This window comes from Mastigoproctus giganteus, chromosome 2 (genome assembly GCF_048544385.1).
Source record: "Mastigoproctus giganteus isolate SK-2022 chromosome 2, ASM4854438v1, whole genome shotgun sequence".
Taxonomy (NCBI): domain Eukaryota; kingdom Metazoa; phylum Arthropoda; class Arachnida; order Uropygi; family Thelyphonidae; genus Mastigoproctus; species Mastigoproctus giganteus.
In genome coordinates this window covers 22,027,091-22,054,549 of record NC_143576.1, presented here as the reverse complement: position 1 = coordinate 22,054,549, position 27,459 = coordinate 22,027,091, and the positions used below count along the sequence as shown (strand labels likewise).

General features: G+C 36.3%; 1 protein-coding gene across 5 annotated transcripts in view; it reads left to right on the top strand.

Moving 5' to 3' along the window:
- LOC150089212 (MBT domain-containing protein 1-like) overlaps positions 1–27,459 on the top strand; it is a 406,745-nt gene that overhangs the window by 275,194 nt on the left and 104,092 nt on the right. For all 5 annotated transcript variants that reach the window (XM_090388417.1, XM_090388411.1, XM_090388400.1 and 2 more), the window contains exon 14: positions 4,054–4,133. In XM_090388417.1, coding sequence (XP_090244543.1) covers positions 4,054–4,133 — 80 coding nt within the window. The remainder of the gene's footprint in view (positions 1–4,053; positions 4,134–27,459) is intronic.

The window sequence follows — 27,459 nt, the reverse complement described above, 5'->3', positions numbered from 1 at the left end:
AAAAAAACATTCCTGTATGGATGATACTGCATTACTTTTTCAACCGCTGACTTCATTATTTTCCCTGCCACAAAAGTCAAGCTTACAGGTCTATAATTATTTCTTTGCCCTTTTATACCCCCACCCCTTTCTGAATTGGAGAGACATATGCATACCTGCAGTCTGTATGGATCCTCTCATGAGTCTAACAATTCCAAAGGTTTAATTAGCTCTTTTGCTGCTGCTTTTAATATATTTTGATATATTTCATCAGTCCGAGTGCCTTATTTACTTTTAGATACAATTTCTCTTTCACTTTCCTCTCAGTTAACATAAAATCATTTAACTCCTGGTAAGAATTAGATATTCTGGTATTTTTTCTGTATACTTCTTTATGCATGAATGTAGATCCAAAATATTTATTTTTCAGGAACCTGAGCAGGATCAATTGAGCAATTGTTATACCATTCATATCTAGTGAGTCAATATAGTTCACCCGTTTCCTTCTAGTTTAACATAAGCAAAGAATTCTTTCCTGCTTTTATTTGCTTCCTTAGCCAAAGAGTTCTCATAATTTGTTTTAGAATGCCTAATCTCCTTAGTGATTTGATTGCAGATTACTTAGTGCATTATGGCCATGTTGCTCTTGTGCCATAAAGCCCACACTCAAACAAACAAGCAGATTACTTATTGTAGTTTTCTCCATCCCCTGAAAATTTATAATAATTCCATGCATTTTTCTATTGTGCCAAAAGTCTCATCAGTTCCTTTGTTCCAATTGATGCAGTGCAAGAATCACTTATGCCTCTGCAGCTAATCTGTCTATGTATCCCCCCCAAGGAGGCTAGCCGTTTTCTGACCCATCTGATGCTTCCTTGAAAGCATCAGCAAATATTCTTGCACCTCTTCTGTTTAAATGTATTCTATCCCATGAGCCTTGTGCATTCTTTCCAGTGCCAAATTGATTTAAAAACTCATCATGTCTTGGCAGAATTGGAGATGCTTTGTTTCAATCCTAACTTTTTTGTGAATTTTTTCCTCAATATTGCCATTAGTAGGGCAACATTGAGAAAAAGTTGCAACTATTACTGTTAATATCATTAGAACCACTGTCTACAATAATATCACCTTTTGTTCCTCTAATAAAAGATGATAGCTTCTCTGTGCTATCATCTTTAGTTCCTGATTGATATACCCTGGTCCCATTCTACCTGTCCTTTTTGCATGGTATATTTTCTATTTCCCTGATGATTGAGTCATCGACTACAACTACTTCCTGTGGGCCAAAGATCCCTGTTGTAGGGTATCATATTGTATTGTTTGATGTTGGAGTATGGGCTCTTGCATTGGGATAGGCAGTTGAATGCTTGGTGGGCCTTCTGTTTTAATCCTTCAAGGGCAAACCCCTATTCTTGATTCTCTCGTATAAACCCAACAGAACACTGACATTTTGCCTAAGCTCCTTATGAACTTTGTAACAAACACATACGTATAATAATCCTGATTCATAGAAGTGCCCTTTGGCAGTTCTCTCCCAAGGCATTACTTTGAGCTCTTTGCTTTGTCGCTCTAATTTAATCTAAAAATAATACATGCATCTAATAAATACAAAAATAATAACACCACACTAATCTTACTTGTTTGATTGCAGTATAAGCTACACTATAATATTACATTTTTATTGCTTTAAATTTATAATTTATAGATCTAAAAAAACACTTCTAACATTAAACAACTCCTACAAATCTACAGTAGAGCATCGATAATTGAAACTGGTGGTAGTTCGGACTTCCAATTTGTTCAGATTTTCGAACTTATCAAAAATACTGTTTTGGAAACTAAAAAAAAAGGTTTAGTAAGTTTAGAAATAAAATCACTAAGTTGAACTTATGTATTTTTATTCATAGGTAACAAAAAAATGCAACTTTCAGCCACAATAACACATATGTATAGGCTTTAACGAAAATAATTGCTTATTTTTTTACTGCACCATTTTTGAACTTCATTGCTTTGCTTTCTCTCTTTTCAGCATGGGTAGTTGAGCTGGACAGCATTCAGTTTGCTGCTTGTACCAACCCATCACAGTCTCTGGAGCAGCAAATGCCTCAGCATGCATAGGCCCTGTGTTGATTTCATTTTCTCTGTTAGCGTCTTTTAAATTCTTCACAGTGAATGACTCCCATGTGTCAGCTAACATGTAACAACTGTCCATGAGACTGAGCTTTTTTTGAAAAAGCTATGATGCTTTCCTCATTGCTTTCTGCTAAAAATAAATGATGCAAGGCTTGTTTTTTGAAGATTCTCTTCAACTTTTCAATGACTCCTGGTCCAGGAGTGCAGTAACATTTGATGGAAGAAACATGACCTCAGATCAGTCATCTGTTTTGTTTAATGCTTATACTGAAGGATGTGATGACATGTTGTCTAGGATAAGGAAGACCTTGCCTGTTTTGCCTTCTATTTCTTGATATTCGGAATAAAATCATTGGTAAACCATATCAGATTACAAAGTGTTGTTTAGTTAGTACTGTATGTATGGCGCCTCCGTAGCCAGGTGGGCAGGAACAGCAGTGCGTAGCACACGCTTCTTGATTAGACCGGGGTTCGAGCCCGTGACCACCAAATACGGAGGATGCGGAAAGGTTAAGGAATGAACACCACATATCCCCAGAGCAATATGGCCTTAGTTGCTAATGCTCCTAAAAAAAAACCAAATAACAACAATTGTATGTGAGCGTAAATTTATTTTTATTTTTGCTAACCTGTGGATAATATTCTTCCGATTTTCATGTATCACTTAATTTTGTTAATTGGTAAGGTAATAAAAGTGTAAGTTTGTGCTTTATATCTTAATTTTTATAGCCTTTGGATAATATTCCTCCGATTTTTGCTTATTAGAATTGCCATTTAATAGAACCAAATTTAATTCGCACACATGATCACAATAACCGGCACTTACTGTAATTATTTTATGGCACCAGCATAAAAAAAATATAATAATAATAAATGCTGGCTCATTCAGATTATTGATGTTTTGAATTATTGACTTTTGGATTTTCAACATTCTACTGTATATAGAAACCTATTAAGTGTTGTTCTTGTATTAATACTGTATCAACAACAGTAGAATTGAATGATCTTATATTGATAGAACACGGTTAGCAGAAGTGGACTTTGGGTTTTTTCAGCAACTTTGAAGGACAATTAAAGAACAAATTAAAGAATAAAGAACAAATTAGTTTTATCTGATTAAGTCCACCTTAATCAGATAAAACTACTACTAATTTTAAATACAAGACGACTACAAAATTAAGCAATAAAGAAAGTTCCACTTAGTAGCTCTCAAAAAGTGATCCAATCAAATCCGTTCAGTTGGGGGGGGAATGGTACTCCAATCAGTTGAGTACCATTCCCCCCCCCCCCCAAGAATAGGTTTTTTGCAGCCTGAGGAAGTTGACTTATCATGCCAACAGTGAACTTATTTGATGTGATATGCATATGAAATTCAGATTGCACAGGTATTTAAGCGAGATGATCAACCATGCTGATTTATCTGTTGACATACTCAGGTGGAATGAAAATAACAACTGCCATTTGGACCATGTTATTTTTAGTGATGTCATCGTTTCGTATATGTGGTATGGTAAATAGACACAACTACAGAATTGGAGCACTGAGAGCTTGAGAGTCAGAGGGGAACAGTTTCAAGTTGAATGGGTTGTGATTGGTCTTTCTCCTTTTCTTTACCAAGGACAATTGGCGCTGCTAATTATCTGTATGTTCTTCAGTTATTTGCTGTACCACAGGCGAAAAACATCTTCAACAAAATTTTATTTTACAGTGGTAATGCACATCCCCTTTATTAAACAATTTGCTTCATGCATGATACTATTTTGCATCCTCTCTACTTATTTGCTTAGAGCTAAATATGTATATATGTTCCAGCTGCAAAGAATTATTATAATGAAATATTGCTTGTTTTTGTTTTCTTAACATGATAATTTTCAGGCATATTAAAATTATTAAAAGTAAAAAATAAATAATTTTTTAAAGTATAAATGCTTTCTTAATTAGGTCACAAAGGTGATTTTAAATGGTTTGATTATCTAAAGCATACAAAATCTGCAGCTGCTCCTGTTTCTCTTTTCACAAAAGTAAGTATTTCTACTATATTTTAAATTGTGCTAATTAGTCATCACTCTCTGCTAGCACCAGCAGAGTTTCATAATATTTTACCTACATTGAGGGGTGTATGCTGATCATATTTGAAATTCTGTTAGCAATTTACCAGATATGTGCCAGAATTTGAATACCATTATTATTATTCTATGTCATTTTGGACCAAACCTAGTCTGTGAACTGGTTTTGGTTTATAATTTGTGTTTCTTTTCCCATAACAATTAAGCACAAAAATTAGATATAGATATCCTCAGTCATGGAGATTGGCAATATCTGTATCTAATTAGTCTTGCAAGACTCTAATTAGAATCTTAGTCTTGCAAGAATCAAACACTTAAAGTAATGGGAAAGGATTAGTGATATTAAAACAGGAAAAATTAATAATGTAAATTATATTCATAAAAATTCGGTAAATGTTTAAATAACCAGTATTTTAAAAAGGACAACATAACTGCTTACACATATGGTGCATTTAACAATTATATTGCAGTTGCAGCATGGATTTTTTAAGGGATAATCTTATCTGACTAATCTGATTGGATATTGTGTCACAATAACAAAGGAACTGGATGCAAAAATAATTTTGATGTCATATAGGCCAGAGTCTTATCTGACTAATCTGATTGGATATTGTGTCACAATAACAAAGGAACTGGATGCAAAAATAATTTTGATGTAATATAGGCCAGAGTCTTATCTGACTAATCTGATTGGATATTGTGTCACAATAACAAAGGAACTGGATGCAAAAATAATTTTTAATGTCATATAGGCCAGAGGACAACATAACTACAGTGCATTTAACAGTTATACTGCAGTTGCAGCATGGATTTGTTAAGGATAATCTTATCTAACTAATCTGACTGGATATTGTCACAATAACAAAGGAACTGGATGCAAAAATAATTTTGATGTCGTATAGGCCAGTGGGCTTCGAAACGGTGCCTTCTGGGTGGTGGTGGTGTCGGCTGGGAATGGGTGGCATTGGTCTTCTCCACTGGTGAAGCGTTGCTTGTTCGAGGAGGTGCGGTGCGTGGAGGCTTGTTGTGGGGGTGTTCACGGTATGAGATGTAGTTGGAGCGATGCTGATTCGGCTGCTTTTGTGGATGGCTGAGGATTGAACTAATACCATTGCACTAACCTATACATTAGTCATTCTACTATGTAGCATGAGGCTCTTGCCCTAAAATACTCTATAGATTATACTAGGAATTAAAAACAGAAGAAGAAAGGGATTTGAGAATTACGTTTTGACATGAAGTTCTCTGAGCAGTGTAGACAGGTAGCAAGGAAGGCCCATGTTGTTCTGTCGTATGTTTTCTTGTATAAATAAGGGATGTCATAATTCCGTTGTATAAGGCAGTTAAAATATTGTGGTAATACAACAGTATTACAAGTATTACAACACACAGTATTACAGTATTGTAATACTGTGTCCAACTTGGCATACTGTGTCCAAGCATGGATCACACCTAAAGAAAGACAAGGCTTCTTAAGAGGGTTCAAGGATGAGCAATGTGCCTGACAAAATTGGCAAAGTGATGGGCAAAATTGGCATGTGAGGAAATAATTTGAATATCTCGGCTATGAAGCTTGATAACTGGACACCTTAGAGGGGACCTAATTGAAATGTATAAGTATTTGAGAGCAGAAAGTAAAATGAATGAGGATGGAATTTTCACTGTTATGAATTATTTCAGAAATAAGGGCCAATAAATTCAGATTATGAGGGAAGAGGTTTAGACTGGATTGTAGAAAGTTTTCTTTTAGCCAACAAGTTGTTCATTACTGGAATGTTTTCTCCATATGTGTGTGGTTGAGGAGACAGCTTGGGAAGATTCAGCAGTTTGATAGTAATATAGCTATATGAGGAGGAGTCAAATAGGAGGTTTATTTTATTTTGTTATTTGTTTATTGTTATTTTATTATTTAATTTTTGATGATGCTGTAAAAGCCTTGCCCTTGCTTGCACCATAGGGTTTATACTAATACTAGTGGCTGACACTATCTCATTCTTTTTTACCACATTACAGTTTATAATGAAAGGACCTTTTATGTTGCATCGAAGTTAATCAGTGAACTTTGGGAATACTTTGATATTTGTATTTTAAAAAAAATTAAAATGAACTGAATTAATGTCACATAATTTTGTGCTATGTAAATAAATAAAGTTTAATTCAAACCTGTTAATTTGCTGTTTATAATAATATAATTTATTTACACGTAAATATTCTGTGATATTATAATATTATCATAGAATATCTGTCTAAATCTTTCTACTTTTATATTGTTGTAAAACATATATTCACCAAAAGCACGTTTTGATTTGTTTCAGTCTTTTGCCACTGCAATTGAGAGTGTGATGTAAGAATTTATTATTATTTTTTTTTTTTTAATTCAGGGAATTATGCAGTTGGATGTATGAGAACTACCTAATAAATTAAAACTTATTGAGCAATCGTTATTCTTCTTTCAAGCAATGGTTAATTTGTTTATCTAAGAATAAATTTATTTATGTGCTGGAATTTAGGAAGTTTTAACTTACAGTTATTATTAACTCATTTTGATATATGAGAAGACAGTTATATGAATATGAATTATATGAATAGGAAATAATTCAATATTCTGTAACACTGGTTTCTTTTAATGCATGGCTATACCTATACATTACTGTATAGGTATTATCATCATCATCAGCCATTTTCAATCCACTGCAGGATGAAGGCCTCTCCAGCAACTTTCCAGTTCCTTCTGTTTTGAGCACTGGCCATCCATTTACTACTCAAAAACTCATGAATTTCATCTATCCATCTCCGCCTTTGTCTTCCAGGTTTTCTTCTAGCTCCTCTTGGGTACCATTCTGTTATTTTCTTAGTCCATCTGTCATCATGTCTTCGAGCTATGTGTCCTGCCCAAGACCATTTTAGTTCTTTAGTTTTGATAAGAATGTCCTTTACTTGAGTTTGCTGCCTAATCCATGTGTTTCTCTTCTTATCTAACAGTCTGATTCCTAATATAATTCGTTCCATTCTTCGCTGTGTAGTTCTCAGCTTCTCTTCCATTCTTTTGGTGAGTGCCCAAGTTTCACTTCCATAAGTCATGGTGGGGAGTATACATTGATTCATTATTTTACGTTTCAGACAAACTGGGATATTGCTCTTCAGTATGTGACTATATTTCCTGAATGCTATCCATCCAAAATTTATTCTTCTCTTGACTTCCAGCCATTTATCATTATTACAGCTAATAACTTGTCCCAGATAAGTATATGACTCCACCTTTTCAATTACTGCTCCTTCAATCATTATTTCCCTTTCCGTGGCATACTTGTTCATCATTACTTTTGTTTTAGCCATATTCATCTTTAGTCCAAAATCCTTACTAACTGTGCATAACTGATTAAGATTTTCCTCAAATTCTTTGGGATCGTGGCTTATGACCACAATGTCATCTGCAAATCGTAAATGGTTTAGGTACTCTCCGTTCACATTGACTCCTTTCTGCGACCAGTCTAATCTTCTGAAAGCTTCCTCAAGGGCAGCAGTAAACAGCTTCTGAGATATTGTGTCTCCTTGTCGAACTCCTTTCTCGATTTTAAATTTGCTACTGTCTTTGTCTAGTCTAATAAAGGATGTAGCACTCTCATATATTTTCTTCAAAATCATAATATATGGAGTATCTATGCCTTGTCTTTCCAGTGCCCGAAACATTGCCTTATGCTGTATGGGTATAGGTATAGCCATGCATTATTTTCTCCATCATTCTCGAGAATCCTGTTTTGTCTTTTTACAACACTGGATTTTAGAAATGAAGTTTTCAAAAGTAAGGTTTCTTATTTGATTTCTCTCGAATAAGAAACCTTACTCTCTTTCTGTCAACGAACAAGCCTAAAAGATTTTTTTTTAATCATAAAGGTAAATAAAGAATATCGGTGGTCTTTTTTTCAAGTACAGTTAAAGAATAAGGAATATAAACTTTTTTGCAGCACTTAGCATATTTTTCTTGAAGCAGCAAAAGAATTGCTAATGTTTTCTAACAGCATTTAATCTGTGCTTTCAATTTGCATGAATTGATATGTTAAGCAACAAAGAATGTTTTTCTGTTAACTGATTTAAGTTTAGCTTTAATTAGTAACCATTGTTGTTATTGGTAAAAAATCTAAGCTATGAAGGAAAGTTTTAAATTGTACAGGGTCTCTATAGATTATTCACCTGATTGTGGAGCTCAGTTGATATTTTATTGTGATGGGTGTCTTGAAGTGACTTTCTGCAGTTGGCAGCCTTGATCCCAGCAAGCATTGCAAGAGTATAACATTAAAATGGTGAGAGTTTTTGAGAAAGCAATGTGCATATTGTGGCTGTGGGATACCAAAATCTCCACTTATTGTAAAGAGAATACAGTCAGTCCTCATATAACACGTGTTTACACTACACAAATTCGATCATACACGATTTATAAATAGGGAAACGATATCTTATATAACACGAACCGAATTCGCTTATGCACGATTCGCCTTTGTGTTTACAAGAAATGGCCGTCGAATGCAGAATCACACTAACCGAACGCAACACAATAGGAATGAAGAGAAGATTCTGAAAATGTATTTGTTTTTTATATCAGTGAAGGGGAAGCACATTTCACCATAATAACGTAAAATTCCAACTATCGGTATTATCGCAAATGCAATTAGATCGAGTTTAGTACCAGTTTATAACAGATTACACTAGCAGAAACGCAACTGGAAATTGTTTTTATTGTTTTATGGTAGTAACCCCTAGAAATGTGCTTTAGTAAAATGTGAGGTGTTAATAGTGTATCTCTGCTTTTACGGTGTTGTTTATTCAGTTGCTACACGTGCAGCTTTGTTTATGTGTATCAAGCGTGCCTCCTCATTTTGTATTATTCCCTCGTTTTGTATTATTCCCGTTTTGTGCTTTATTCCCTAAAAATGAGTAAAATACTTAAAAGGTGTGAAAAGGAAGCGTCCTGGTGAAGACACTGCAGATTCAGAGAGAAAAAGAAAAGCATTATCGATAAACAGAGGCGGACTGGGTCAAAAATTCTTACCCGGGAAAATTTATAGTGGCCTCATACTATGGTTTATGGCCAAAATCACACCGGCCTTCGGCCCACCAGGGTTCCCCCATAAGGGGAAATCGATATTTCTCTATCGATAGAGGCCAGTCAGCCTCTATTGATAGAGAAAAAATATGAAATTGTGAAACGCTTTGAGCGAAATGAAAGACCATGTGATATTGCACGTGCTACAGACCTAAATGAGGCAACATCGAGAATTACAAAGAATGCAGAGAAAATAAAAACAACTTTCATAGCAGGAACAACTCAAAGTGTAATTAAAATCCATCAGATTAAGACACAAAGAATTGGAAGAGATGGAACGGCTGTCATCTGTTTGCGTAGAAAATCAAACAAAAAACAAGTTTGCTTACGATAGAAGCAAAGGCATTCGCAATATTTTGTTATGTAATAAAATACGTAAGTATTTTATTACGATTATTTATTGTGTTTGGTAATGTTTTGGTTACAAATGTGTGCTCAATCTTGGGTGGTTGGCACCTAACCCTATTTTTCCCATAGGGCCTGTTGTTTATATTGCACGATTTTGCATTGCCCGAGGGTTTCTAGGAACACAACTATCGTGCTATATGAGGACTGACTGTATTTCATTAGGAATTCCTGAAAGATCTGCCTTCGGAACAATCAATGAGGCAATGATCAAAACAGTTTCAAGAAACTGGCTGTGTGCTGCACCAGAAAGGAGCAGGTAGACCTATTGTATCTGCAGATAAGTTTTGGAAATTTGGGAAAAGTTTACTTGAAGTTATGCAAAATCTATCCACCTTGAATCTCACAGTATTTGTAGCTGCAGGCTACAAATACTGTGAGATTGAAACTTTATGCTTACAAAGTCCAAATTAACCCTCTTCACAAACCACAATGAGAAGAATTCACTGTTCATGTTCTCAACTGTGTACAGACAAAGACATGTACTTTCTGGAAAATTTTGTTTTCATTGATGAAGTGACATCCCACCTGTCTGGTAAAGTTAGCAGACACAATTGTCGCATATGAAGATCTGAAAATTTCCACTCAGTTCATGAACATGATAGTCCCAAGGTAAACATAGTGCGCACTGTCCTTCAGGATGTTTTGCTTCCATTAAAACACTCTGAACTCCGCAGGTGATATACTTGAGGTGCAACTTTTGATAGTATTAACGAGAGCTATGGTCCTCAATATGTTCTACATTGATTTCAATATTTGTAGAAGAATAAGAGAAATTTGCCTCAGTGTGGTGCATAGAGTGCCTCTGTGTGGTGCTCTCCACACAGAGGCACCACACAGAGGCACTGTGTGTGGTGCTCTCCAGAAGTTGAATCAATATAACATTGATGCAGGGTGGTTGCAGTGGGGAATAAATTGAAAACAATTAAAAAATCCCTGAAAATTTACTGTAGAAATTAAATTACATAAATTCTATTGAAGCTCGCTGTCCATATCTAATCTCTGATTCCTGGTCTTTTACGCACACGTGCGCAGACAAATAATTTCAATTTAAGATTCATGCTCATACACACTTTGTTAATTTTCATTCCTCTGTTCACAACATATGGTCAAAAAGCATTGTCAGCTTCAGGAAGGAAAATCGATTTACGTTAAACTTTTTTTTCTTCTTTTTTTTTCTTTTTTTTTTTTTTTTTTTAAATTAATTTTAATTGTGTTCAATTGATTTTTTAATTGTTTTCAATTTAATTTTTACTGTAGTCGTTTTGCGTTGGTGTTATATTCATTTTGGTTTCGGGAGAGTGTCATGCGGAGGTGTTCTGTGTGTCGTATTGAGGTGAATTTCTCTTATTCTTCTATAATGTGTTCTAGATATGCTTGAACTGTGTGATGTACCTCAGCTGGATGATATGCAGCCCCATGTGTTCTATCAGCAAGATGAGGCACAACCACACTGGAACTTGCACATGCATGATTTCCTCAATAAAAAATTTCCTAACCAGTTGATTAGCTGGGATGAACCCATTCCATGACCTTCTCATTCCCTGGATATCATGGATTTCTTTGTATGGGTTACATAAAGGATAAGATGTATTCAAAAAAAAGTTAACATCACAGAGTTAAAAGACTATATTGAACAAGTTGTGACTTCCATTTTCAAGAGATGCTTCCGAATACTTGGAATGAAATTGACTCCCACCTTGCCTTGCTACCAAAGGTGCCCCTGTGGAGATTTACTGAAGTGTGATTGTGTGATAAGAAATTCTGAATTGCTTTATTAAGTGCAGCGAGCTGTTTTGCAGTGCCTATTGCAATAAAATTTTGATAAAGCTTCATAATCGGGTGAATAATTTAGACATCTTGTACTTTGCAAATGCCTGCCTATTTAATATTGCATGTTCATTCCTATATTTTACTAAAGTGAATGATTCAAAGGATTTTATGTTTTACAGAATTTGTCTATGAAACAGTTTCAGGGGTGACATCGGGAACTCCAAAGCACTCGTATATGAACTGGTGATGGGCATGATTGAGTAGTTATACTCATATCATTCAGATGATTAGTAGTTACATAATAATTCGATTTATTTGATTATAGTCATATAATTTGAATGTGATTAGTAGGTAGGCTAATGGGCATGATCAAGGGAATATAATTGATTCATCCACTTATGACAAATCATTTGATTACACTAGTCATTTGAACAATTAATAGTTAAATTTGGGCATAATTGAGAGGTTATAACTGTAAATTATAATTTATTTTTTTATGACTAATAGTAGATTTACCTTGTCAACATCATAGTTAGTAACAGTTATTCTTTCCTTATTGATTCTTTATTCTTTTTTGAGAGATTGTTTTGAATAATTTTATTCAGTCAAATTCAAATCGGCCTTTAATCACTTAATTTTCATTTACTGTTTGTATATCAAATATAATATTATTAACAAAATACATATATATATAATAACACCGGTCAACAATGTTAGTTTTCTTGCATTCTTTTGGTTTATCTAATAGGTTCCTTTTTTAAGTGCATTTACAAATGCATACAGCATCTACTGTCTTCACCATGTTGTTTGAAGATAAAGCACTCAAAAGATGCATTGATATTATTATGTTTATTTCTAAATTGGAAACATATACGTAATGCAGTCAAACATTTCATGATATTTTCATATCACTTCAGTTGATAGCTGTCTTTGCAATACCATTTTCACAAAAGAACAGGAATTTGAACAAAGTTCTTGTCCTTTCCACTCAGGGAATACCTTATGTCTTCACCATGTCCATCTGGATGTAACAAATTGACTCGTAAGGGACAAATTTTGATGATATTTTATATTTAGGTCTTTTAGAAAGGTTTGTTCATTCATCCCAAATTTTATTAAAATTGGACCACTAGAAATTTCACTACATTTCAAATGGGCATTGCTCTATGTGGAAAAAACCAGCTTGACAGCAAGTTTTCAGAATTCTCTTTTAGTCCTTTGGAATGTTCATACAATGTTGTCATGTGTTCTTGAATTAAATACAGAAGTTTTTAACTCTTTTTTTTTTTTTTTTTTTTTGTTATTTGGTAATTTTTACATACCTCAATTGCACAGCAATCAGTACAGTTGTGTCATACTGAGTTGAAATATGAGAAATTTTGTAGCGCACATGTTTTGAAATATCTAGATTTAGTATTTTATTTAATTTACAAAATGTTTAGTTTGTAATTCTATATTTTTCATAAAAATATATCATTGCAAAATTAAATATTCTTCAGAAAAAGAATATATTTTCATTGATTTGGAGAAAAACTGGCTTGGAAGGAACTAATGTTGCAGAAAAATGGTGTGTGTGTGTGTGTGTGTGTGTGTGTGTGTGTGTGTGTGTGTGTGTGTGTGTGTGTGTGTGTGTGTGTGTGTGTGTGTGTGTGTGTGTGTGTGTGTGTGTGTGTGTGTGTGTGTGTGTGTGAATATTTTTTAACAATTTCAACACTGTTAATTACCTTTTTTTTTTTTTTTTTTTAAATTTATGTATCTTTGATTTGTTTGATAGATTTTTTTTTGCTAAACTAAACCCGTTGAACTTTATCATTTGAATTTTGGATGAACTGAATAAATTTTAATGAATGATTATTTCAGTTATTGAAATTACTCAATTAATTATTATTTGATTATGCTCATCAAATCATCTGATGAATATGGGTTGGCGTTCAGGGTATGCTATTTTGACATGATGTAGGAAAAATTAGGCAGATGGGCTGAGAGGTGGCAGTGAATGCAGACAGGCTGCCAGGATAGCTCATGAGGTTTTGTCAATGATATATAGGAATTTTGGCAGCAAGGATAAGGAAGTGATTAACCTTTTCTACGAGGCAGTGGTTCGGCCACAACTTGAACACTGCATATAAGTCTGGAATTCTCATTTTAGGAAGTATGTGGATCTCTTGGAATAGATGCAGAGAAGACCAACGAAATTAATGAGAGGAACAAAGGGTGCTCTTACCAGGAAAGGCAGGTGCCTCCATAGCCAGGTAGGCAGGAGCAGCAGTGTGTAGCACATGCTTCTTGATTAGACGGGGTTCGAGCCCATGACCGCCAAATACAGAGAATGCGGAAAGGTCAGGGAATGACCACCACATATCCCCGGAGCTTTCTGTATTACTGCCATGAGCAGTAATACAGAAAGACAAATGGTACTGAAACTGAAGAATAGCGATGGTGTACTTATAAACAGCAGAGAAGGCATAATTCAAATAGCAGAAGACTACTATAGAGAATTATACAAGGAGCGAGGGAATGATACCAGCAGTGGGAAAGATGGATTGCAAAGTAGCAACACATACGACATACCCGATATTCTTCCTGATGAGGTAGAACATGCATTGAAGAAAATGAAAAATTGGAAAGCCCCGGGGGAAGACGAAGTTACTGTAGAGTTGTTAAAATTGGGAGGAAGAGACATAACACAAAAACTGGTAAGGCTCTTCACAAAGTGCATTAGAAAAGTGTGACGCCTAAGCAGTGGAATAATGCAATCATAGTTTTGCTGCATAAGAAAGGAGATAAATCAGAAATTGGAAATTATAGACCAATTAGCTTGTTATCCCACATCTACAAGTTGTTCACAAGGGTCATCACTAACAGATTAGAGAGAATACTTGATGAGAATCAACCGAAAGAGCAAGCTGGCTTTAGGACAGGATTCTCAACTATGGATCACCCTCACGTAATATCACAGCTAATGGAGAAAGCAAATGAATATAAAACACCATTATGCCTGGCATTTGTGGATTATGAAAAGGCATTTGACTCCATACAGCATAAGGCAATGTTTCGGGCACTGGAAAGACAAGGCATAGATACCCCATATATTATGATTTTGAAGAAAATATATGAGAGTGCTACCTCCTTCATTAGACTAGACAAAGACAGTAGGAAATTTAAAATCGAGAAAGGAGTTCGACAATGAGACACTATCTCCGAAGCTGTTTACTGCTGCCCTTGAGGAAGCTTTCAGAAGATTAGACTGGTCGCAGAAAGGAGTCAATGTGAATGGAGAGTACCTAAACCATTTACGATTTGCAGATGACATTGTGGTCATAAGCCACGATTCCAAAGAATTAGAGGAAAATCTTAATCAGTTATGCACAGTTAGTAAGGATTTTGGACTAAAGATGAATATGGCAAAAACAAAAGTAATGATGAACAAGTATGCCACAGAAAGGGAAATAATGATTGAAGGAGCAGCAATTGAAAAGGTGGAGTCATATACTTATCTGGGACAAGTTATTAGCTGTAATAATGATAAATGGCTGGAAGTCAAGAGAAGAATAAATTTTGGATGGATAGCATTCAGGAAATATAGTCACATACTGAAGAGCAATATCCCAGTTTGTCTGAAACGTAAAATAATGAATCAATGTATACTCCCCACCATGACTTATGGAAGTGAAACTTGGGCACTCACCAAAAGAATGGAAGAGAAGCTGAGAACTACACAGCGAAGAATGGAACGAATTATATTGGGAATCAGACTGTTAGATAAGAAGAGAAACACATGGATTAGGCAGCAAACTCAAGTAAATGACATTCTTATCAAAACTAAAGAACTAAAATGGTCTTGGGCAGGACACATAGCTCGAAGACATGATGACAGATGGACTAAGAAAATAACAGAATGGTACCCAAGAGGAGCTAGAAGAAAACCTGGAAGACAAAGCCAGAGATGGATAGATGAAATTCATGAGTTTTTGGGTAGTAAATGGATGGCCAGTGCTCAAAACAGAAGGAACTGGAAAGTTGCTGGAGAGGCCTTCATCCTGCAGTGGATTGAAAATGGCTGATGATGATGATGATCCCCGGAGCAATATGGCCTTAGTTGCTAATGCTCCTAAAAACCAAATAACAACAACAACAACAACCAGGAAAGGCTTCAGTTCTGCAAATTGCAGTGCATGAAGACAGGGCACCTATAAGGAGATCTGATTGAGGTTACAATTGAGGTTCTGCAGCTGCTCCTGTCTCTCTTTTTCACAAAAGTAAATATTTCTACTATATTTTAAATTGTACTAATTAGTCATCTCTCTGTTAGCACCAGCCGAGTTTCATAATATTTTACCAATATTGATAGCGTACGCTGGTCATTGTTAAAATTCTGTTACGAGATTACTGCTAACGGAATTTTAAGAATGACCAGCATACAAGAATATGCTGATGAAATTGTTCCTCTTGCCCTTGGACTACACATGAGGGGCATAAAAAATTGAAAGTGAGGAAGGATGATTTCAGGATAGTTAATGGTTACTGACAATAATCAGGGTATACTATATGTGTAGAAGTTTGCCAGCAGCAAACAGGCACCAAATGTGTAGTTAATTGTTGTAGAAGTTAGGTAGTTTGAATAAATTCAAGGAAGAACTAAACAATCTATTAGCAGGGATGAACAGGTGTTATGGGAAGAGGTCCCCCACCTTCTTGGCTGATGCTGTATAAGTTTGCTTTCTTGCACCGTTTGCCACTACTGTTACTAATACAGTAGTGTCCACATTATGCGAGGTAATGTGGACTGAGGGAACCTTGGATAACACAGAAGATTTGGTAAATTATTATTAAATAAACTGGATTTGAATACATTAACGTGATGATGTACACTGTTTTCAGGTTAGACCTACTTATTGAACATAATGACTTTTAAATTATACAATAAAACACTTTAGATTTGATTTACAACTATTTTCTTACAAAAATTAAAAAAAAAAAAAAATAGTACATATATAAAAATTACAAGTTGACAAGAAAAATGTACCCTTACCATTGTTAGCACTACACTTTAATATCATATAAAAGATTCCTTAATGCATTTCTGTTTCATAGAATCTCCTCACTTTTTAGCTACTATATTTTGTAGGCACCTAAGTAACAAAACATTGGTGGGTGTGGTATCCTCCTGCTGTTCAATATAACATAAAGCTGACTGAATAGCATTTAGACCTTCCGTGTGTGTGTAATATTTTTTGTAGTTTCTGTGCACTCTTCGTCGTCATCTTCACTTTCATCTTTTGTTCGTCAACAAGGTTTGCAATCATGTCATCAGTCATTTCCAGCTGTTCATCAGAATTCACCCACTCTTTAATATCCTCTGTAGTAAGAGTGTCCAAAACAGGAAGGGTTTGCTCACCTCTTTAATCGTCATTTGCCATCTCATTCTCATTGGCTTCATTTTGGGAGCATAAAATATTTTATGCTCCCAAATCAAGGGAATATACTATTTATATTTATAAATAACATCCTTGATGTTTATTTTTTAAAGAGACATTGCCTATAGTAGCATATCAAAGTCTCCAAAACACCTTGATCTAGAGATTGAAGAAGAGATGTCACATTAGATGGCAAAAACAGAGCTCTGATGTCACCAAAAACTAGTTCACTTTCGTCTGCTTGGGATGGAGCATTGTCTAAAATTTAAACTGCTTTGTGGGGAAGTTTCTTTTCATTCAAATATTTTTTTGTGCTAGGGACAGGTTCTTCATGAAACCATGTTTTTAAAAAAGTTGAATCCGTGCATTTTTTTTGATTTGCATAGTTAACAAGCAAACATTTTGCATTTTTTAAAGATCGGGGGGATTTAAGCTTATGCCCCCTGATTAATTTGAACATGCCAGTACCATCATTCTCTCCTTGCTTTGTATTTATATATATTTTATATATTATTATATTATTTATTTATATTATTTATATATATATTTATATATATATATATATAATATATATATATATTTATATATATATATATTATTTATATATTCTCTCCTTGCTTTGTATTTTCTATTTATCTCTCTAATTTTTTATAACCAGGAGCTGATTTTCATTTTCTAGCTGCAAGTGATTTGGATAGAAGCATTTTATAATTCAAGCCCATTTCATCACAATTGTAAATTTGATTCAAATTCAAATTTTCTTCTTGAATAATTTTTGCTATTTTAGCAGTAAATATTGCTATTTCTTCCATACTAGCTGATAATTTTACCCCAGTGATTTTCAGATTTCTAACTCCACACTTTTTTTTCCAACAATCCAACCAATCAATACTTGCAGTAAATTGCTCTTCCCCCTTCATCAAAATGCTTATGAAATTCTAAGGGCCTTAGCCTGTAAAATCAGTCCAGAAATCTGGGTTCCTTTTTCTCTTATCTATGTTATTATTTCTAATAACATAGGTGAAACATGACAAAAAAAAAAAATTAGAAAATTAGAGAATAAAATTTTTAAATCTTTTTTATTTCTTTTTTTATTAAATCTTTAAAATTAGAGAGTAAAGAGTCATGAAATCAACAAGCATAAAAGATCAGCATGGCTCAACAGTCAACTGGTGTAAGTTCCCACTCTGTACTGAACTACGTACTCTTGTCTTTGATGACAAAATATATACAGAAACTTCCCAACTTAAGTAATACTTGACTTGTGCAAATTCAACTTTACGTAAGATTTTGCTGGCCAGTGCAAACTGAAAAAAATATGGAAACATATTTTGCATCTGTAGGGATATTGTGAAAATATCATAATGTGAAATGTGAACCCAATAACGTATTGGGTTTTTTTTTTTTTTTTTTTGTATTTGGTTCCAAGCCCTTGGCATTTGAAAATATTTCTATATTACTAAGCTATTTATCTCTCTAAAAGTTCATATTTATAATGGAAATTGCACTACACTTTCATCGTTATCACATGTTCTATAAAAATCAATTTTTGAACACCTTTGTGATATTTTTCTAAAGCACATTTCTGGAGGTCATGACAGAAAAAATAAATAAAAACAAATTGGTCTTTTCTGTTAGCGCAATCTATTATAAATGAGTAGTAAACTCGATCTTATTGCATTTGCGATAATCCCAATAACTGGAATTCTCTGGGTTTTTACGTTACGGTATTATGGTGAAATTAGTTCCCGTTCACTGAAATCTTCAATCATATAAAAAACAAATTTTCAGAAACGTCTCTTCATTCCTATTTACGTATTACAATGAGGAAGGGAAAGGGACCAATCGAAAGGGCAAGTGCTGGCAGGGCCAGGAAACTAAACAAAACTGATTCAAAATGAAGATGAAAATGATTAAGAAGTGCAAAGCAGAACAAAGTTTGTCATCTACTGCAAGGGAATTAGATCTCGCTGCTTCAACAGTGAACACTACTTTATGGGCCAGTGCACGTATAAAAGAACATGTCAAAGGATCAATGCACTTCAGATCAACATGATCACAAAACAGTGTTCAGATGCTATATCAAAGATGGAACAACTATTAATAATATGGATGGAAAATCAGATTCTGAAGCAGGTGCCCCTGAGTCCAACAGCCATTGAAGCAAAAGCAAGAAATATTTATGAAGATATTAAGGATAAGTACAGCGAATCCCTGCCAAGTTCGCGGCAAGCAACGGGTGGTTTAATAGGTTCAAGTATCGCTCTGGTTTCCAAAACATTAAAGTATACAGTGAAGTCACCAGTGCCAATTCTGCAGCTGCAGAGAAATTTTGTGATGTGTTGGAAAAAATTATTGATAAAGGCAGCTATTAAACGCAGCAAATTTTTAACGTTAATGAGACTCTCTGTATTGGAAAATAGGCCAGATCCAACATACATTGCCAAAGAGGAAACGAGAATTCAAGCCTTCAAAGATAGGGCCATGCTCTTGCTTGGGGCTAATGTAGCGGGCGATTACAGATTAATACCACTGCTTGCATACCATTCTGGAAATCCTTGTGCATTTAAGGGCATCAATGAAGCCACCCTACCTGTGCATTTCTGATCGTACCAGAGAGCATGGATAACAATCTCACTCTTTGAGGATTGGTTTAAATGCTGCTTCATTCCCGAGGTTGAAAAATATTGTAAAGACAAAGACATTCTTCTCAAGATTTTGCTTCTATTAGATAATGCTCCTGGACATCCTACACATCTAGATGATTTCAATTCAAATGTGAGAGTCATATTTCTACCGCCAAACACGACTTCACTCATCCAGCCTATGGAACAGGGTGTTATTTCGAATTTAAAAGCATACTATTTACGCACATTTGCTCAGGCATTGTCTTCAGTAGATGGTGAGAAAAATTTTACGTTAAGAGACTTTTGGAAATCTTACAATATTTACCACACCATCCTAAACATTAATAAGGCCTGGGTGGAAATTACTAAAATTTATTTAAATGGCACATAGAAGAAAAAATGCCCATGGCATGTGAAAGGCTTTGAAGGGTTTGTAGAAGACAAATCATATGAAGAGGTTACAGATAAGATTGTAAAGGTTGCAGAGCTACTTCAGTTGGAGGTTGTTGCCAAAGACGTGGAGGAGTTAATAGAGGAAGAAGAGAAGGAATTATCTAACGAAGAACTTATCGACTTGCAAGCAGCGATCGTTAAAGAAGAAAATGCTGAGGAAGCTCAAGATGAACCAAATGAGGAGCCGAGATGCTTCATCACCAGACAGATGACAATGGCATTTCATGAAATTACATTGGCAATGGTGAGGTTTGAGAAGATGAATCCTCACTCGAACGATTCTTAAAAGTTAACAGAGGGGTGAATGATATGCTTGCTGCTAAGAAATCTACGATGAAAAGGAAAAAAGCCACCGTCCAGTCATCCATTAATGTTCTTTCGTAAGGTTGAGCAGCAGACCCCTTCTAAATCTCCGCAGCCCTCAACCTCTGCAGCAGCGTACTTATCAGCTGAAGACGTCAATACTGGCAAGGCTGCTCAAGAGGTAAAACTTACTGACATTATGCCTGTCTTCTCTCTTTTTTTGTAATTTTTCCTGCTCATGAGATAAAAAATTGAATAAATACAATAAATAATTCTATTCACATGTTCGTCGAACATTTATTTTTTTGATTCAATCAATTCAGCGAGTGCTGCACAAGCATGGAGAAAATTCCGACTTACATAGAGTTCCCCGGAACGCATCCCTTATGTTAATTGGGGAGTGGCTGTACAACTTTTCGACAATTCACCTTGGTTAAATGAGTCTCGGTTAATCGGGACTCCACTATACTAAAATGAATGAATGATGTGAATACACGTACTTGTAGAGACAAAATACATTACAAACCATATGATTACTGTCCTGAGTAGCCAGTGTGCTAAAAAAAATTCCCAGGCAATGTGCCCCAATTTTATCCCCTGTCTTGTTGATGCAAAAAAAACAGTTAACTTTTTTTTGTATCAAAAACTCTAGAGATGAGCCATTGTATTCAAGCAAAATAGGCTTTTTTTTTTTTTTTTTCAAAATATTTATTTATTTATACCTAATGATAAGTGTAATTGCATTGAGCCCTATGTTTAGTGATCACATTCACTCTATAAAATATGTTACAAGATGTCAATTTTTTAATTTTGACATTTTTTATTATTATTATTATACAGGGTGATTCACTACCAGTGCGACAAACTTGCAGGAGGTGTAGGGGGCACAAAGATGAATCAGAATCACATAGCATTGCAGTGTCCGAAATGCCTTCATCATGCGGACGTTGAACGTGAGGATGCGTGAACAGCAATCCCGCTGGAAGTCAGCATTTGCGAACCGGTTCCCGAGGCAGTAGGATGGACGAGTATTTAAACGTTGAACTGGCTGACATGCACCTCGCGTATGGAGCTGTGGACTGTAATGGGCGTGCCGCTCTGCGCTTGTACCAGGAACGTTTCCCGCACAGGCGTGCTCCTCATCATACGATTTTCACACGTGTGCACAGAAGGTTACGTGAGACTGTTTGTTTCACGAGAGGTACCATGAATCGAGAGCGAACGACGAGGACACCAGACAATGAGAATGTCCTAAGTCTTGCAGAAGACAATCCGAGTACGAGTACTCAAGCGATACATGAGATGATGACATGCCAGATAGGCCAACGATTGGGTATTTCCCAATCCACTGTATGGAGGATACTGTCAACAAACCAAATGAGTTTGTACCATCTGCAACGCGTCCAATCATTGGAGCCTGCGGATTATCCACTCCGGAGGACTTTTGCTACTTGGTTTCTTCAACAGAAACGGTTCGCAAATGCTGATAGCATTAGCATTAGTACAGGCATTTGATGCAAGAAAGCAAGCTTATGCAGCATCAGCCAAAAAAAAAAAAAAAAAACCACTTCCACTTCACCCCTCTGTTCGTTCAAAATACCTGTCCAGCTGAGCCTTAAACTTATTTAGGCTATCAACCTCCACAACAAGGGATGGAAGTCTGTTCCACCAACCAACCACCCACTGGCTAAAGGCAAATTTCCGCACGTCTATCCTACATCTGTCTTTCCTCAATTTGAATTTATGCCCTCTCAGGTGATTATTCTGAGCAAGAGGAAGAATCACATCAACATTGGGTAAGCTCAAACCATTCAAGGCTTTATACACCTCGATCAGATCACCTCGCAGGTGTCTAGTCTCCAGACACTATATTTTGCAAAACTTAAACCTTTCTTCGTAAGAGCAACCTTTTGTTCCATTCACCAATCTTGTTGCCCTTCTCTGTACTCGTTCCAGCAGCTCTACATCCTTCTTGAAATGAGGCCTCCAGACCTGTATACAGTACTCTAGGTGTGGCCTGACCATTGCCTTATACAAGGGAATAATCACCTCCTTATCCCTACTGGAAAAATTCCTGTATATCATTGACAATATTCCATGAGCTACTCTTGCAGCCCGTCTGCACTGCTCAGAGAACTTCATATCTGCCTGCACAACCACCTCCAAGTCCCTTTCATTCTCTACCACTGTCAGTGTAGTACCACAGAGTTGATACGTTGCTCTGGGGTTGCTGTTTCCCATGTGTAGTACTTTACATTTGTCAATGTTAAACTTCATTTGCCACCTCTCAGCCCATCTGCTCAACCTTTCCAGATCCTGTTGCAGCAGCATAGTGTCAGTAGTGTCTTTGACAACCCTGCCAACCTTTGTATCGTCTGCAAACTTGGACATTAAGCTTGATATACCATCATCAATATCATTTATAAATACAGAAAACAATAATGGACCCAACACTGAGCCCTGAGGGACTCCACTAATAACATTAGTCCACGATGAGCAGTGTCCATTGATTACCACTCTCTGTCTTCTCCCCCCCCCCCTCAACCACCCTTTTATCCATAGCAGCAATTTGCCTCCAATATCACACTGCTCCAATTTGTGTAGCAGTCTTCCATGTGCAACAGTATCAAAAGCCTTTCTAAGATCCAAGTATATAATATCAAAGCTGTTCCCTGCATCCAGTTCTTTTGTGACTGCATCATAGTATCCAATCAAATTGGTCAGGCAAGACTTCCCCTTAACAAAACCATGCTGTGTCCGAGCTATAACTGAAGTCTTGTCTAAATGATCCTGCAGTGCTTCTTTAACCAGTGCCTCCATTAATTTTCCTGGAATAGAAGTTAAGCTCACAGGTCTATAATTACTTGTGTCAGCCTTTGATCCTCCTTTGTGAATTGGGGTCACATTTGCACATTTCCAGTCTATGGGTACCTCCCCTGAGTCCATGGAAGCTCTCATAATTATGGCTAAGGGTTTGCTTACTTCCTTTGCTGCCTCCTTTAATATAACTGGATAGATCCCATCCACCCCGGGTGCCTTTCTTGTGTTTATCTTCTACAATTTCTCCTCCACTTTACTCCCGGTTATTTCAAGATTTTGTAGCTTACTGCTAGAGTTGAATACACCTCTGGCATTCCCCTCCCTGAATAACTCCTCATGTGTGAATGTCGATGCAAAATATTCATTTAGTTTGTTAGCTACCTGAGCAGGATCATCAACAGTTGACCCATCAATATCAAGTGGACCAATCTGATTCATCCCCTTCCTTCTAGAGTTTACATAAGTAAAGAACTCTTTGCTGTTTTTCTTTGCATCCCTTGCCAAGGATTTCTCGTAATCTGCCTTCGCCTGCGTAACCTCCTTTGTAACTTGGTTGCATATCAACTTGTATCTATCATAGGCTTCTGTGTCATGTGTTAATTTGTAAGTATCCCATGCATTTTTCTTCTCTGCCATATGCCTCATTAGTTCATCTGACATCCATTTTGGCCTAAACCTTGAACAATATTTCTTAGTTGGTATGTAAAGCCTAGTAGCTTCCAAGATAAGTTCCTCCACTTTACTCCCAGTTATTTCAAGATTCTGTAGCTTACTGCTAGAGTTGAATACACCTCTGGCATTCCCCTCCCTGAATAACTCCTCATGTGTGAATGTCGATGCAAAATATTCATTTAGTTTGTTAGCTACCTGAGCAGGATCATCAACAGTTGACCCATCAATATCAAGTGGACCAATCTGATTCATCCCCTTCCTTCTAGAGTTTACATAAGTAAAGAACTCTTTGCTGTTTTTCTTTGCATCCCTTGCCAAGGATTTCTCGTAATCTGCCTTCGCCTGCGTAACCTCCTTTGTAACTTGGTTGCATATCAACTTGTATCTATCATAGGCTTCTGTGTCATGTGTTAATTTGTAAGTATCCCATGCATTTTTCTTCTCTGCCATATGCCTCATTAGTTCATCTGACATCCATTTTGGCCTAAACCTTGAACAATATTTCTTAGTTGGTATGTAAAGCCTAGTAGCTTCCAAGATAAGTTCCTCCACTTTACTCCCAGTTATTTCAAGATTCTGTAGCTTACTGCTAGAGTTGAATACACCTCTGGCATTCCCCTCCCTGAATAACTCCTCATGTGTGAATGTCGATGCAAAATATTCATTTAGTTTGTTAGCTACCTGAGCAGGATCATCAACAGTTGACCCATCAATATCAAGTGGACCAATCTGATTCATCCCCTTCCTTCTAGAGTTTACATAAGTAAAGAACTCTTTGCTGTTTTTCTTTGCATCCCTTGCCAAGGATTTCTCGTAATCTGCCTTCGCCTGCGTAACCTCCTTTGTAACTTGGTTGCATATCAACTTGTATCTATCATAGGCTTCTGTGTCATGTGTTAATTTGTAAGTATCCCATGCATTTTTCTTCTCTGCCATATGCCTCATTAGTTCATCTGACATCCATTTTGGCCTAAACCTTGAACAATATTTCTTAGTTGGTATGTAAAGCCTAGTAGCTTCCAAGATAAGTTCCTCCACTTTACTCCCAGTTATTTCAAGATTCTGTAGCTTACTGCTAGAGTTGAATACACCTCTGGCATTCCCCTCCCTGAATAACTCCTCATGTGTGAATGTCGATGCAAAATATTCATTTAGTTTGTTAGCTACCTGAGCAGGATCATCAACAGTTGACCCATCAATATCAAGTGGACCAATCTGATTCATCCCCTTCCTTCTAGAGTTTACATAAGTAAAGAACTCTTTGCTGTTTTTCTTTGCATCCCTTGCCAAGGATTTCTCGTAATCTGCCTTCGCCTGCCTAACCTCCTTTGTAACTTGGTTGCATATCAACTTGTATCTATCATAGGCTTCTGTGTCATGTGTTAATTTGTAAGTATCCCATGCATTTTTCTTCTCTGCCATATGCCTCATTAGTTCATCTGACATCCATTTTGGCCTAAACCTTGAACAATATTTCTTAGTTGGTATGTAAAGCCTAGTAGCTTCCAAGATAAGTTCTTTGAATGCTTCCCATTTTGAATTTGCTGTTGGTAACATCATCAGTTGGTCCCACTGTATAGAATTTAAATACTGTCTCAGTCCATCGTAATCACCTTTAAGGAAGCAATAACCCTTCCCTTTACCCCTAATGGTAGTTACCTCTTTGAGTAAATCCCACTTCAGCACACTGTGATCACTGCCATCTAGTGGTTCATTTATATGCAGATTCTTAATGCATGAAGAATCACTGCTGATAATCAAATCAAGAGTATTACTCCCTCTAGTTGCCTCCCGAACATGCTGATGTAGAAAACAATCATCCAATAAATCCACAAAAGCCCTGCTAGTATGTGAGTGACCAGCCCCCAAATTCCAGTCAATATCTGGGAAATTAAAATCTCCCATTATAAGACTCTCTGATTTACTGGCCCACTCTATTTCCCTGTACAGTTTCTTATTATACTTCAGAGTCATTAGGCCTATAGCACACTCCTACTCTCAATTTTGATCTCCCAATGCTTATGTCACACCAAACTGACTCAACACTGCACCGTCCAGCGATGTCGACTGGCTTCACTTCCTTGGTTTTTATGTGTTTCTTAACTAATAGCATAACCCCTTCCCCCTTCCTATCCTGTCTATCCTTTCTGTAGACGTTGTACTCCCCAAATTCCAGTTCTGCATCCCTTATATCTGTGTGACACCACGTCTCTGATATCCCAACAATATCTGCCTTTGATGTTTTGAGCAATACCTCAAATTCATCAAATTTGTTTACTAAACTCCTAGCATTGGTGTACATGCAAGTATACCTGCACCTGTTCCTATTCTTAGCTACCCTAACACAACCCATGTGTTTACTTGTACCGCAATGGCTCCCAGCAGTCTCTGAAATATCAAGCATCTTGTTTTTCAGGCTTCTGCTCATTCTAATAGAAGCAGTGCAAGAATCTCTTTCACCTCTGCCAGTGGCTACTGTCAATCTATTGGTCTTTGTCTCCCCCCAAGCTAGCAGTTTTCCGACACTGCCTCGATAGCATCAGCAAATATTCTTACACCCTTTCTATTTAAGTGTATCCCATCCCTGTAGAAGCAATCTCTCCTGTTAACAAGTACAGTCCAGGCTGAAAAAAATTCTACCCCTTGAGCCTTGCACAATCTTTCCAGGGCCAAATTGATGGACAAGGCACTCATCATATACTCCCTGTGGGAGTATATGATACTTCCAGTGGGATCGCTGTTCATGCGACCTCCCGTTCAACGTCCTCTACCACATGACAAAGGCATTTCGGACCCTGCAATGGTATGTGATTCCGATTCGTCTTTGTGTCCCCTACACCTCCTGCAAGTTTGTCGCACTGGTAGAGAATCACCCTGTATATTTATATATTTATTTTTTGGTAAAGAGGCCTACACACTTTGTACTAGACCTCAGGATTTTGCACACAGACTGATTACGGGCAAGTATCTGTAATGACTAGCACAGTATTTGTGACACTGCTTCACAAAAGGGATGGGGGGAGGAACAGTCAGCTTCACAAAAGTATGTCAATGAACATGAGATGATGACATGCCAGAGCCTGCTGACTTGTTTTGGGGTAAAATAGAAAATATTTTAACCAAAAATTCTCCGAAGTGATTTGCTAGAGTTTTCTTCAGTATTTGAATGAAACCAAAGTTCCAGAAGCTTCTTTTGGAGATAATCTGACAAGGACTGAATGTGGGTCCTCATAAGCTTTCAATTTGGATTTTCTGCCATGCTGTCTGGTGACTATTGCCTGGCCATCCTGAAGACAGGAAAGATAATTTGATTTTTTTTTTTCAAATAAAAAAAATTAAATATTTTTAATTGACTGAAATGGCAGAATCTGATGTGCACATTTCAATCAAATGTTATAAATCTGAGCCTGACATTGAGCACAATGCTTCTCCACTATAGTGATTAATTTCACACCGTGCATTGCATCTTCCTATTGCACAGCTTGCATTGAAAAATCTGGTATCGCCCAACTGTTGTGCCATACGAGAAACTTTTTTTTTTGCTTTCTGAGCACGTACTCCATAAAAAGCAGGCTTCGCTCAGTGTTACCAACTTAAATTACTTGTCTCAATAACTGGCTAAATGGAGAAAATTAATAATATTTTTAATTACCTCAGTACCATAGTTCCTAATAAACATTTAATTTCTAGTTTTATAATATGTTTTAAAT